Raw genomic sequence first — 14,340 nt, 5'->3', positions numbered from 1 at the left:
TGGTACCAAGCTTTGTATCTAAATTTTTCCCTGACTTAAACCTTGAAGCATAATTTGTATGCACACCTTGGACTGCACTCCTGTCTTTAATGTTTCCTCACTGACTGCTCAGCCCTTACCCCACCCGACCAGAGATGCTAAACTCATCCCTCCCCTCGGGGGACCATAAACCCCGTGTTCTCTTTTTACAGGAACAAAAAATTCTTACAACTCTTGGATATGGCACTGATCTCTATTGCTATTCCAAATTCTATTTCTCTATCAGACCACATTGTTTTTGTTTTGGAAGTTTAATCATGCATTTTACTATTTAATGGGGACAATTCTCCCCTTTTAAAATTCCATTTTGCCCTGGCCAGTTGGCTCGATTGGTTGGAGCATCGTCCGGTACAGCAAAAGGTTGCGAGTTCAATTGCCAGTCAGGGCACATACCTAGGTTGCGGGTTTGATCCCTGGTTAGGGTGTGTATGGGAGGCAACAGATGTTTCTCACATCAATGTCTCTCTCTGTCTCTTTCAAATCAATAGACATATCCTCAAGTGAGGATTAAAAAATAAACAACTCCCCTTTAAAAACTTGTAAGTCTCCTAGCTGTGTTTCTTTTAAAAAAATTTTTACAAGAGAACAAATCCATTTTCTTTATTTACTTTTCACTAAATTTAAATCCTCAACGGGTACACAGATTCTGTGTCCAATGGCCTTAGCAAGAAGGCTGCTTCGGAATTTATCGCGAAGCAAAAACCAGTGTTTCCACGAGCATGAGTTACCTTTCCCCCAGACTGCTGTGGTTTTGTTCGGCTTGCCACCAAGAGTCACTGCGTTCTTGAACACATGAGCGCAGCTCTCACCTAGACAAAATTCAGTTTCATCTTGAGCATAAACACCTTCAATTTTAAGAAGAGATGTGTGCCCCCTCTGGTTCTGGACACCCCACTTAGAGCCGAACAAAATGGCCTCGGACCACCGCCTTCCAGACACATTTGTCCCGAGAAAAGTCCTGTTCCCAGCAGCCTCCCAGGCTGTTTCAGGCCAAGACGCCAGAAAGAGTGTTTATTTCCTTACATGAACTGCAAAATTATATTTCCAAGTTGTCAAAAAGAAATCCCATTGATTGGAACTTCATTTAGTTTACAAATACTGCACAAAGGTGAGGGTCATCTACTATTACTCTTCTTCGTAAGCATCGGTTTTCCCATTTGGGGACATGGCTTGTCTTTCTATTTACAACTTGTGCTAATCACCACAGTCAAGTTTTAGACATAGCTTGTTATTTCCAGAAATTACATGGGTTTCATTAGGATCTACTTCTTGTTTGCTATTAATCTATAAGAAAACTGTTCACTTTTCTTTATTTAGTAGGTGACTCCCCTGTGGAATTATTCTAAGAGTTTCTGCTGGCTTCCCCCAAAACAGCCTATCTGTAAAGGCTTCTCTTTTCTAACGTTTCCAACAGTTCTCACTCCATTTTATTGCATAATTACGCTTCCTGAAGGATGCTGAAGAGTGGGGACAGAGGTCACCCTGAATTGTGCCCCAAAGCAGTGGGTCTAAAACAAATTACCTCTTTACATTTGCTTTCCAAATTTAGTTTCCCAAAGCCTTTGCTAATAGGAAACCAGTATGCACTAAGAAAAATTTCGAATGTTCACAAAATTGCAATTGCTCTTAGGAATGACTGACCTCTACTGTGACGCTGGCCACGGCTTCCCATGAAAGAAGCTACTTGCAATGCCACTGTCAAAGGCCAGCGTATGGAAAAGAGCTCGTCCACTCTTGTGCCCTTGGCCAAAGCCTTTGTCCACAGAGCTAGGGAGGGCTGCGCTGACTGAGCCCCAGCTTTGGAGACTGCCACCCAGAAGTCGCCATGAGCATTGCGACATCTCCATTCTGGCCCTGCGGCCCCCACTCCTGGCCCTGGCTGGTGCTGTCTCCCAGGCTGTGGGCAAGGCATGGATTAGATACAAACAAGCTGCTCTGGGATTTAGCTTACTGGAAAATAAGGGTCACCATTCCATTATAATTTCGTTTAAATCCCAGATTGCCATGGGGAATGTTTTCGTAGGTTACACAGACAGAAATTCCTACTGTCTGTGGTCTGAAAGTACAGCAACTTTACTGTACTTGGAAGTTCACCGTGTCCTAGGGCAGCTCATCTCTTGAGCTTATTTCCACAGTTGACTTCACTTGCAACGGACAACAGAAGAATTTTAATGAGTTCGACAGGGAAAGGACAGCCACGCAAGATTTGGGGGTTTGTTTTCCACAGGGGTTTGAAAAATTCTGGTTTGATGTCAGCGGATTTCTCCACGGAGCCTACAGAAACAAACGAAACACTAGCACGCCATCAAACTCTTCAGTGACAATGTATTTCACGGTCAAGACAGTGCGCGCATCATGCAGATGAGGCGTCACCACGTTACAATGATGCTGTGAGGTACAACAGATCACAACAAAGCAGACCTTTCTCAAAATAAAGCTGCAAGAAGATGGCGAGGCATTTCTTGAAAGCCAGATCATGCTGATTTTCTATGTGCTTGTCATAAAAGGGATCTTCCTCAGCGGTCATCAAGATCAATGGCACTGCATTCCTGGAGGCATATATTTTATTTAGTATACATACATACATAAACATACATAGTTTCCATAACTAATAAAGCCTTAAGCTATAGCTGCTTTGGAAAGCACGTAAACAAGATTACTATTGACACTACACTTCCTGGTTGCAAGCCTCAGTCAGAATTATGGATCTTTCCAAACTCTTACTGTACAAGTCAAACAAGAGTTTCAAAGAAGGAAAGGTCGTTTTAAATCAGAAAGTCACATTTCACAACAAGAAATGAATTAAAAAAAAACACATTATATGGCATAAAATGCAAGACGTATACATTCTAGTGACATCTGTCCTCTGTTTGGATCTTTTATGTTCAAGTCCATTGCAGTGACACAGTGCGTCCCGTTCAGGGCCCCCTTATCTCATCTGTGCCTGTTTTTATTAGAGTTGAGCAAATACAGGAGCAAACAAACAAAAGCCTCAATAGTAACAACATGAAAATCAACAACCAGCGCATGAGACACATGATTCATTCAGTCCAAAAGCCACTCGATGGTTTGGAGTGACTAGAGCTCCGAGATTTTAAGGTGCAATATGCAAATGTCCTTTCTACATTCAGCTGTTCGTGTCTGTAGGGATATGCACAAGAAAACAGAAATCATTCCACGCTGTTTAATGGCTTCGTTACTCAACCAGACTTACTCCATTAGCTCCCCAAGGAGTAATGTGGCACAGTCCATTTTTGCAGGTGACTAAGCTGAATAATAAAAGAACACTTTCTTGATAGTAACTTCCACACAGAAACCACTGAGGGGGGAGGGAACCCTCTGGAATTTCTTCTCCCAAACACAGACAGGGAGATATGCAGCCCGAGTTCAGTATATATTTAAGTCGAGTCTGCGTAAATGTCTAGAATATTTACAGGGAATGATATCTAAATGTTTATGTGCTCCAACTTTGGGAATAAGAATGGTTACAAGGTGAACTTCCCAGCTGGAATGACTCGGTTGCCGGTGATCACTATGATAACAGAGTAAGCAGTATAGGAAGCACTTCTTCAGCAGCTGAAGCTCCTACATAGAACCATGACATGGAATGTCGCTAAAACCTTGCAAGGTTTCTACCAAGAGTGGCCAGTGTTTGACAGACTTAACTAGGAATACAGTTACAATTCGATCTAGGAATTTGGAATCCAGTGGTTAAAGACGACAGAAGTTTCTTCTGAGGGCCAGCAGCTCAAATTTGACTACCAGCAGCTTCATGGCTTCTCGAAACACCACCTGTGTCAATTCACAAACAAACCCTGGTGAGACCAACGAAGACACTTAGTGGCAATTTGTCGTGTCTACTCCCTTACACTAAAACACTTGCACGCTATGAAACTTTCTGCCTTCTTGGAGATTTCATTTCCTTTGGCTCACACACTATCTCTCAACAGAGGCGCTATAGGGGGGGCGGGTGGGAAGGGCAAGTTTTCTTTGTGTAAACTGTCCTAAAACTTGCAAGACATTTAAAGCCCCAAGCTTTGCTTTGCAAAGGCCAGTGCTGCCACTGAGCCACTGCGACAACAAAAACCCTCAACACATTTCCAAACACCCTCCCCACACCCTCTGCAGGGGTGGTACCACTTCTGGTTGAGAAGAATTTGAGAACTGGAGTATAAGACAAATGAAAATACACAGGCAGTATGAAGGCAATTATTTAGCCAAGATAATGTTTGTTCTTTTAGGACAGGGATTTTGCACTTCTTTTAGAGATATAGGAAATAGATTCAAGAAGCCTAAGGTTTGTGGATTTCTTGGTCCTTACTGATAGGGAGGTCAGTGAACTGAAGGGTTCCAGGGATGCCAATAACAAAAGAAAAGCTTTTAGTAAATCTTGAGCTGTGTGTATGAATGCTCAATAGAATGCTCAGGTGAATGGCTTCTGTTTTTGAAGTGCCGACAAAGGCAGCGGCTCTTTCAAACCAGAGGTATTCTAAAATGAGCTGCCACGCAGGCCCCTGTGTGTGTGAAAGGAGCTTTCCCCAGAGCCAAGAGAGAGGCACACTGAAATGAGCTGTCTATAGCCGATAGCGGCGGTCAGGCAGAAATGTCTATGGAACACCGTGACCTCGGCCATGCAGCCTCCCCAGCCTGTCTCCTCGTTTGAGAAAGACACAGGTGGGACTAAATCATATCAGGCAGCGAAGTTTTGCTATAGGAGTGGAGCGGCACCAAAAATAAAGTGGCTGAGAAAAGGCTGAGACTAGAAAAATTTCCGAAAAGAGTGTAAAGTGGCAGGAAATTGGCATCATGAAGTTAAAACAAAATTGATGCTAAATTCTAATTGTGTTTTCGTCGCTGAAAAACACATAAGCCCCAGACTGCAGTCCTTCTAATGTAAGGTGTGTGTATAACCAAATCCACACAAATGCAGAGTGTTTAGAACCCACAGATACAACTTCCTCCAATGAAAAGAGCCTTTAGAAGGACTCTGGCAAGAAAAAAAATCATGGGGAAGAAAAGCTTCAGGGCACAAACGCCAGCTGCCTCCATGTCCCACTCCCTCAGGTATGTTTCCTCCAAGAACAAATATTTGCTTTGGAAGACTCCAGAATGGGTCAATAGAACAGGACGTCATTTGGCTCAACACTCATGGAACGTATACAAATGATTCTGGATAAAATGTGCAATGTTGCTGGGTAAAAAGTAGGGGAGAAGTTCATTTCATTAATGCCACCCCGCACCACTGCAGCATTCTCTCTTTGCTTCTAGGTCGGCTACTAGTTTAGACAGGGGGTGGGTTGAAGTTTTAGGCTTCTCAACACACACACCCTACACAGCAGGGCTGGATGTGGTGCTGAAGGCTCCCATGTGAAGGATTTCCTTGAAATCCATTTCAGTTCCTGTGTGCGTTGCAGTATAGACCGTATATTCATATTCATGTTTCCATTTTTCAAATAAAACTGATCATCCAGGAGGCTGAACGATGTGTATCCTACATTCAGGACCCAGTTGGAGAGTTACGGATTTAGACTATCAACAAAAGACTGTACCTTTCATTAAAGAGCTGCTGTATTTGTCAACAGAAGGTGTTCAGAGTATTTTCTTGGCTGGGACTGTTAAATCCTTCGATCAGGTTTTTGTTACAGTCATCCAGGCTGAGATTTTCACTGGATCTCTTGGGGAACATGGGGGGGCCGGTGAAATCTAAGAGATCTTGAAGAGCTCGGGCATTACCAGTTCCGTTTTGGTCCAGAGACACCCCAGGAATCATTTCACTCACTGGTGAAAATTCTGGGATGGAGATAAGCTCTTCTTTTGAAACAGGACTTGCGGGGGGAGGGTGAGGCAGAGAGAGGGGAGAGGGAGGAGGAGAGGGAGAGAGAGACAGACAGACAGAACTATTAATTCTCATATTTTGTTATACTACTTTTCCTTTCTAGAGAAGATGGCTTTCGAGCCAGAACTTGTAACCTATTGTAAAAAATACATGTTAATTCCAATCTGAGCCCCTGACAGACACAAGGCCTCCATGGATGAGAGCAAGGGAAGGGGACTGAGCAGGGCTGAGCAGGCCGGGCTCACACTGCCCACAGGAAGGAAGAAAATAAGAACCACAGGCAGCAGCCCTCTACTGCAGAGAAGCCAAGAACTTCCCAAACCTTTGAAATGAGAAGCCCAGCCAGAAGGCAAATGCTGGAAGTTAAAAGTGAGCTGAGGAAGGGCCCTAATCAGCACAGGGGTTGGGGGGGGATGGGGGAGGGGCTGGGGGTATTGCCCCCTCTCTAGCAGTGTGGCCCTGAGCTGCACTTTTCCTTCCCCCACCTCAGGCCCCTCTGCTGTAAAATGGGAAGAAGTCATTTCTCTCCACCAGGGCTCCTTTGAGAAGGATGTGCTCATGCCATGGAAGTGTTGGTGCCGTAGAGCGTGGTGTAATAGTAAGTGCTCAACTTGAGGTTGGGCCATTGTCAACAACGACCCCACTATTCACCCGGTCGCCTGCAGAGGGAACCTCTCCCACCGCTTCCTCTCCACAAGGAGGCTTCCACTCCACCCCTCTGACTTGTCTAGCTCCTGCCCAGAGGGCCTGGCTCACTCTCTCCTCGCCCTAAAAATGGAAAGGTTGCCTGCCGCAACCACCGGCCTAGCTCAGATGGGTGGTGAGTTGCCATTCGAGGGCCCATCATCTGGAGTCTCTTTTAACAGTCAGAGTAAGGCCACTGCCAGGTTGATCTGTTCTTTTTGTCCTTGATAAGGTCTTAGAATCTGGAAAAACCCAGTGAACTGCAGAAGCTCAGAGGATCCGTCTCCCTCATACTGAGCAGCAGCTGACCTAATAGCACTTCTGGTACCAGGGCGAACTGCCTCATTAGCAGACACCGCCACCCCTCATCCATTCCCTAAGTTTAAACAAGCGGTCAGATCTTGGGGAGGAGAGAATGCCACAAGCTTGGGTGCAACCTCCTGGAACCACCCGTCTCCAAAGACAGAGGTGGCCACTGGGAAAACTCAGTGCACACACAAAGCCCCTTCACTTTTTGGATCCATGTCTTGCACCCTTCCCCCACCCAGAGACATAAAGAGTAAGCTGGCTTAGCACAGGGGTGGGGAGTGGAATGCTGTGTTAACCTTTAACAGGCTGCAGATGTTTCCCTCTGGGGGCAGAGTGATGTCAGGGGAGATGGCGTCAAGGGATGAGGAGGCCCTGCTATCAGTTTGCATAGGGTTTGCTCTTCTGGTGACAGGCTGCTGGACCCTGAGTTTTCACACATCCAGCTCAGGGCCGGGGTGCACAAGCCAGGATATTTACAGTCAGTATGCTCTAGGAAAGACCCTCCACCCCATGCCCCTACCCTGCCCCCCGAACAGAGCTGACAATTCACAGCCAAGGACAGCAGAGTAAACTCTGGAAGAGCTTTTGGCATGACGCTGTCCGACCCTCCCAACTTGGAGAGTTTGCCACGTGGTGCCATCCACAAACATACCAGTTTAAGAACTCCTTCAGTTTTCAGAATCTGAAAGCAAATTAATTCCTTTCTCAAGCCTGCAATGACAGATTCACTTAAACCTGAGATATTACACCCAGTGGGCCCTGTTGGTACCCCTTCACCTGCAGATGCACCCATCCCCTAGCTGCAGAGAGAGCTGCCAACTAAGGATTGAGAGTCACCACCCTTTTTCTGATGATTGCCTTCAGCTGACAGGAGCCCCATGCCCACAGACATTACATTGGTACCCCCCCCACCTCCGCACCCTGGCTGGCCCACAGCCTAGGACTCACAGATAAGGGAGGACTCACAGATAAGGGAGGACTGCCAGATAAGCGGAGTGAGGGCTGTTTGCCTTTATCTGCCTTATCTCATTCAAGCCAGTCTCTGATTGGTATTCATTCTCCCGGGCTCCCACGGAACCAGCTGGGACCACATCCTTGCCTAATGACGTTCCTTGCCCCATCCAGTTCCACGTCCCCTCCACTTTCCCCTGTGAACTATCTCCGAGAAATCCCAGGCCCTAGACCCACTGACCCCAGACTCTGCTTCTAAGGAGCCTGACCCAAGACACTAATGTGCTACTAAGAGCTTTCCTGAATGGCAACCGAACCTCCTGGAGGGGACCTGGGTGTGCAGAAAACGAAGTGATCAACTACAAGGCAGGGGAGGTCTATGGAGAAGAGATGAGGCTCAAATGCAAAAGAAACCAACTTACCTGACATCCATAGACTGAACTTCTTCGGCCGAGTGCTCCAGACTGTTCAATTTCCCATCAAGGGTGTCCGGATGAACAGGCCCCCCAACTGCTTTAAGCACATTGGAGAAAGTGTCTCCGGGGAAAGTTTCTGGGACAGCAGGCTCCACTCTATTAACCTCCTGGCAGGTGCTCAATCCATTGATTTCTGATTGAGAACACAAAACCATTCTGTTAATCATAAAATATCTCGAACAATGGAACAATAGAGGAACTACTTATATGGACTCAATGAACTGAATCCTCTGCTTTACCAACAGTGCAAAATCTTTTGCAAAAAGAATCCCAGGTAAGCACTTTGGCAGAGGGGGAGGAGACGCAAATGGCATCACCAGTGTCAGTGTGGCAGGGCCCATGACCTAGCCGGGGGACTTGGTGTCATCCACTGTACAGGTCCCCAAGCTACAAGACACGGGAGAAATGTGAGGAGTGACTCTGAGATGGATACACTTTTTCTGACTTTGGCTGCCATGAAATACTCCAACCTGAGGAGATTTAACTGAACATGCTACATGAGAGCTGTAGTACCTGGGGGAGTGTGGAAGGCAGGAGAAACCGCCGTAGAACAGTACCCAGTACTTTTTTTCAAAATATGGTTGTTGCCTGGCTGGTGTAGCTCAGTGCATTGAGCACAGGCCTGCGAACCAAAGGGTTGCAGGTTGGATTCCCAGTCAGGGCACGTGCCTGGGTTGCGGGCCAGGTCCCCAGTGGGGGCCATGTGAGAGGTAACCACACATGGATGATTCTCTCCCTCTCTTTCTCCCTCCCTTCCCCTCTCTCTGAAAATAAATACATAAACAAAAATCTTTTAAAGATGTTTCTTCTTCAGCTTTTAATACAAAATGTTTGTTGGTTTTATAGTGAAGGAAGGGAGAGAAAGAGACAGAAACACCGATGGGAAAGAGAAACGACAACCGGCTGCCTCCCGCACACACCTTGACTGACCATCGAACCCGCAACCTAAGTATGTGCCTGACTGGGAACAGAACCCCCAACCTTTTGGTGCACAGGACAACGCTCCAAGTCACTGAGCCACACCGGCCGGGGCTGTCAGTGCTTAACAGAACCTGCCCAGCGGTTAGGCTCCCTGGAAAGCAGCATGGGCCGCCAGCCAGCTGGCTCCTGGACCGGGATTACTAGAATAACAGGGGAATCCAGCGCTTTCCACAGGGACCGGGCAGACCTGAGTGCTGGAGATGGAGTCTCCACCAGGGAAGGCAGAGCGCACAGGCCCCCCCAGCAGGCACGCTCCTAGGACCCACGCGTGCTTGGCCCCTGCAGGAAGTGTGTCCAGCCCTCCCCTCCTTAAAGGAGGGACCCAAGAACCAGACCTCACGCTCACCTATTTTGTTTGGGACAACTGCCTTTGTCTTATTTTCCACACACACAGCAGGCTGAAGCTCCATTTTCAGGTCTTCTTTCTAAAAAACAAATAGAGGGAAGACTGACTTACACAGAAAGACATGCTTTGGAAAAGCATCAGAGGCTATTTGGAACCGTGCTGGGCCGTCTGCCTGCTCCACGGAATTCTTTGGATCTTCTGAGCTTACTACAAGGCAGCTGTATCTCCCATATTAATATGGCACCATTCTCTTTTTTTCTTGATGACTACTGTGCCCTTCCTGCATCCCCACCCCCATTTCTCTGAGGAAATTTGTCATTACCACCCTAGCTCTGAAACTCCTCTTTTCAGGCACCTACAACCTCTTTAATGTAGCCGGGAACAAAGCAGAAAGGGTCCATTCTGTCTGGCCACTCCTCTCCGAGATCGGCAATGCCACTGAATGTATTCTGCCACTCAGCCCACGAACTGTGAAGACGGTATTCTGAATGCCTACCTTCACTTCTGGAGACACATCACTCTTCCTTGTTCTCTTCATGATTTCATCTATTCTCTGGAAACCAAAAAGCATCAGGTAAGAGGAATGCATGACCAAAACCACAAAAAAGTAGCTGGGTCTACAGGCAATTTCACGTTTGTCAGCAAACTCATAAAAGAGAAATGTCAACAGAGGATAAAGGAGTGTAGGAAGGGTTTCCATTGGTTTTGCAGATGTACATCATCGCCCTATGAACAAGGGCAAATGTTTGAAAAGGGAACTAGTGTCCGGAATCAACATTCTGTTGATAGCCCCTCTTTTTCCTTCCTCTTCTTAAGTTACCTAAAAATCAGTAAATCGCCACATGCCATTCAAGAAGACCACCCCAGACAAAGTGAGGCTGACATGCAAGTTGGGAAGGGAGGCCACAGACTGGTCTCCTGGCTCCCAGGCCTACAGCAACACCAAGCCCAGGCTGGAGCTAGGACACCAGGAGATTAGACCCTTTTAGAATCTGCCGCCTTAAATCCAACTTCACCCATAACTGCATTAAATGTAAACAGACTTCAATTTAAAGGCTAAGACTGCTGTGTATAAGAGATACACGTACAAAGACACCCACAGAATTAAAGTAAAAAGATGGAAAAAGATTTACTGTGTACATTCTAATCCTAAGAAGACGGACACAGTGGATTTAAGACAAGCATTACTGGCCCCACAGGGTGTGGCTCAGTGGGTTTGGCATCATATCTCACAACCTAAAAGGTCGGTGGTTTAAATCCTGGTCAGGGCACATGCCTGGGTTGCAGGCCAGGTACCCAGTTGGGGATATATGAGAGGCAACCAATCAATGTTTCTCTGCCTCTTTTTCTCCATCTCTTCCCGTCTCTCTAAAAATAAATAAATAAAGTCCTTTTTAAAAAAAGAGAAGTATTACTAGAGATAAAGAACATTTCTAACCATAAAGGTGTCCATTCAAAAGGAAAATGAAGTGATTTGAAGTACATATTCACCCAAGAGCAGAACGTGAAAACATGAAACACAAAAGTTGATAGAACTGGAAGGAGAAATGGACAAATTCACAATCACAGTTGGAGCTTCTAACATTCCTCTTTCAGTAACTGATAGAACAAGATGACAGAAAACTAATAAAGGGATAGAAGATCTAAACAGCACTATCAATGAACCCATCCTAACTTGACAATTCTAAGACCACTCTACTCAAGAACTGCAAAAGGGAACCGGATTGGCCTCACCCTCAGGGCTCCGAATACCCTTAGCCCTTACCTTCTTCCTCTCTAGTCGCTCCTGTTCAATCTGCAGCATGATCTGTTCTCTGTCCAGTCGCACCTGTTTAGCTGCCTCCTGGGCCTTTGCCTCTGCTTCTTCCTTCTGATAGAAACAGATAAACTAAGGCATAGGGTTTACTAAGCTAAATCATCTACTCCAAAGTGGCTGCTACTCCAACATTCGATGTAGATTTACACAGATGGCTCTGTGACACAGCAGACAGGCTGGGCCTCACTCATCCACCCTTGGTCCATTGTGCAAATCCAGTGCTGACAGTTCCCGTTTGTGGCCAAGGTCTGTGTTGGATGGTAGTTTCTGGCCATGAAGTGGTAGAACGTGGCTAGAGTTTCAGGAAATTTATTCCCCAACAGCTGACCTTCAAAGAGATAAATAACCCAGAGCCCTTGCCCCTCAGAGGGACAATTCCAAGGCATGTGCCACAGTTTCTTAGTCTCAAAAGGAGCAAGTTCCAGTTGCCCACAGTCGTCCACTCATCAATGCACTTACATTGGCTTTCCTCTGACTCCAACCAGTTTCCTGGGATCTTTTCCTGAATCAACTACTGACACCCAAATTCTCATCCCTTTGGGGGAACCTGAACCAACATACAGCAAACATCGTCCACTTCACTTTTATTGCCCAAAGGAACACATATTTAATAACCATCCCAGTTGGTTTAAGAAAATACTTCAAGCAGCCCTGACCAGTGTGGCTTGGTTGGCTGAAGGTCATCCTGCAAAGCAAAAGGTCCCTGGTTCAATTCCCAGTCAGGGCACATGCCTGGGTAGTGGGTTGAGTTCCCAGGTGGGAGCGTGAGAGAGGCAACCGATTGACATTTCTCTCTCACATCAATGTTTTTCTGCCTCTCTTCCTCCTTCTCTTCCCTTCTCTCTAAAAAGATATATAAAACCTTTTTAAAAATACTTCAAGTAAATATTATGAGTCATTCAAATGTAACTAATTTTACCTAATATAAACCAAGGCCCTTAAGGAAAGTGTACATGAAGACACAGACAGTACCTGCTTTTCAATCATGGCTTTTTCTTGCTTTTCCTTTTCTTGCTTTTCTTTCAACAGCAGCTCCTCCTTGGCTTTCTTCTTGGCCTCCTCTTCCTCCTCCTGCCGCTTCTTTTCCGCCTCCTGCCGCTTCTTTTCCTCCTCCTGCCGCTTCTTTTCCTCCTCCTGCTTACGGGTTTCCTCTTCTAGGCGGAGTCTCTCCTCCTCTGCCTTTCTTTCCAATTCCTCTCTCTCCAGCCTTTTGAGAACACAACTGCTGTTAGAAGACAAGGACCCTCAGAAGGCAAACTGCCAAAGAACCGGGTGCTGCCAGGAGGGTGTAGCGCACGACAGAGACGCATGCGCTTCAAGACTCGTCCTTCCTGGAAAAGCTGCTCCAGCCCATGTGCTTACAAAAAAAATACTAACCAGGGTTGACTTTATGTTCTGTTACATGAAGAGCAATGATGTACTGATTTGTGAACACATTGTCATGAAGACACAGATGTTCCCCAGTGAATCTACAAACGACCACAGCCCCATCATTCTTTTTTAATGACAATTCTTTAAAAGCAAAGTGAAGGAAGTATTTAAAACCAACTGAAGCTATAAAACACTTGAGTGTCTCACTGGCTCTATATGTGCCAGGTAGCAGTTTGAGAGCAGTGACTATGAGCTCAAAAAGTTCACTTTGGGTTTTAATCAGTGTCCGACTTCCGAAGCAGCAAGTGGAAGAAATGCTTGAAAGAAATTGACATTTAGCACAGAAATGAAAACATCTATTTTCCTGTTTATTTTGGGAATCTTTAAAAATCTGTTGTAGCTTTAGTTCTTTGCCATAAAAAATTCAATGGCACTTGGACAGTTTTCATCCACAGATGAAGCGTTGGTGATGTGCTAATAAAGAGCTCTCAGCAGTGAGGGAAAACTCTGTAACAACTCAGCATTTGTTTCTACATTTCTAATGTGCTTCTTGCTCACATGTGTGCCCCGTTTCTCATCTGTGGAAAAATGTGAGGAATCACACTCACCTTGCAGTGCCCCTGACCAAGACTGTTCTGATTGTGCCACTCGCAGTGTGACCCTTCCTCGGCAAGTGACTGAACATTTCAGACGCCCATTTAAAAATGGGAATAGTTATGTTATTGTCTCTGTGACATCACTGTGAGAATTGAATGAGCAATGCCTGGCGCTGGGCAGATTCCCAAATGCTAGTTTGTCTTATCTTTAAAATGAATCCTCTCTCCAACCTCTGAAGTAAATCTCTAAATCTTTATGTGTTTCAGAAACTACCTTTATTTGGAAGCACGGGTCACTGACTTACCGGATGCTGCGATCTTGTTATAAAAAGATCAAGACTTACAAAGAAGATCCTTCTATCCTAATGGCCGGCTTCAGGAATTGTGTTAGAAAAGAGATATTTTAAAAGGTAAAGAAATACTTTCAGACTGTGTTTAGCCTAAGACTAACCGTATGTGGCCAACGTATTCTACAGGAGCAGAGGTGGCAGTGCCTACAAGCGTGGCTGCAACAACCTCGATTATTCAGATATTCTGGAAACCTTCGATTCCTCGTAACTAAGTACACCCAACCCAGGGTGATTACAAATGGACGTGTGCAGAACAAGATTTCTCCAGACGTTAAGCAGAGCACTGTTTCGGCCCTCATCTCTTCTAAGGAGCCGGCTGTGATTGTCCCGGATAAGTCAGTACACAAAAGACATGTTGTGAGTAAATGCCCAGGTTGCTTCCTCACCTTTCTCTTTCTCTTCAGAATCTGAAAAGCCACTGTGTGTCTCCTGTTTAACCACGAGGACGGACGTCAGAGGTGCCCAGGGCACACAGAGTACATAACATATCCTCTTGACTCCTAAGTTTCCATAATCATCCACCATACAAATTCCTCCGCACGGGCCCAGTAGCCCCTGCTTGTCCCTCCTATTAGACAAAACTCC

The 14,340-nt window shown here is 45.9% G+C and overlaps 1 protein-coding gene across 1 annotated transcript in view; it reads right to left on the bottom strand.

The window, feature by feature from the left end:
• Window positions 1-2,363: 2,363 nt before the first annotated feature.
• MAP7D2 (MAP7 domain containing 2) overlaps window positions 2,364-14,340 on the bottom strand; it is an 88,493-nt gene continuing 76,516 nt past the window's right edge. Inside the window, exons 11-17 of the mRNA XM_053655757.1 lie at window positions 12,411-12,645; window positions 11,388-11,492; window positions 10,119-10,175; window positions 9,623-9,701; window positions 8,242-8,428; window positions 5,589-5,864; window positions 2,364-3,831 (exon numbers count right to left, since the gene is read on the bottom strand). Coding sequence (XP_053511732.1) covers window positions 5,615-5,864; window positions 8,242-8,428; window positions 9,623-9,701; window positions 10,119-10,175; window positions 11,388-11,492; window positions 12,411-12,645 — 913 coding nt within the window. The 3' untranslated portion in view covers window positions 2,364-3,831; window positions 5,589-5,614. The remainder of the gene's footprint in view (window positions 3,832-5,588; window positions 5,865-8,241; window positions 8,429-9,622; window positions 9,702-10,118; window positions 10,176-11,387; window positions 11,493-12,410; window positions 12,646-14,340) is intronic.

Source organism: Artibeus jamaicensis, unplaced genomic scaffold, assembly GCF_021234435.1.
Source record: "Artibeus jamaicensis isolate MK-2021 breed Jamaican fruit bat unplaced genomic scaffold, CSHL_Jam_final scaffold_1283, whole genome shotgun sequence".
Classification (NCBI taxonomy): domain Eukaryota; kingdom Metazoa; phylum Chordata; class Mammalia; order Chiroptera; family Phyllostomidae; genus Artibeus; species Artibeus jamaicensis.
The sequence above is the reverse complement of the archived record's forward strand: the minus strand, read 5'-3'. Positions and strand labels throughout refer to the sequence as shown.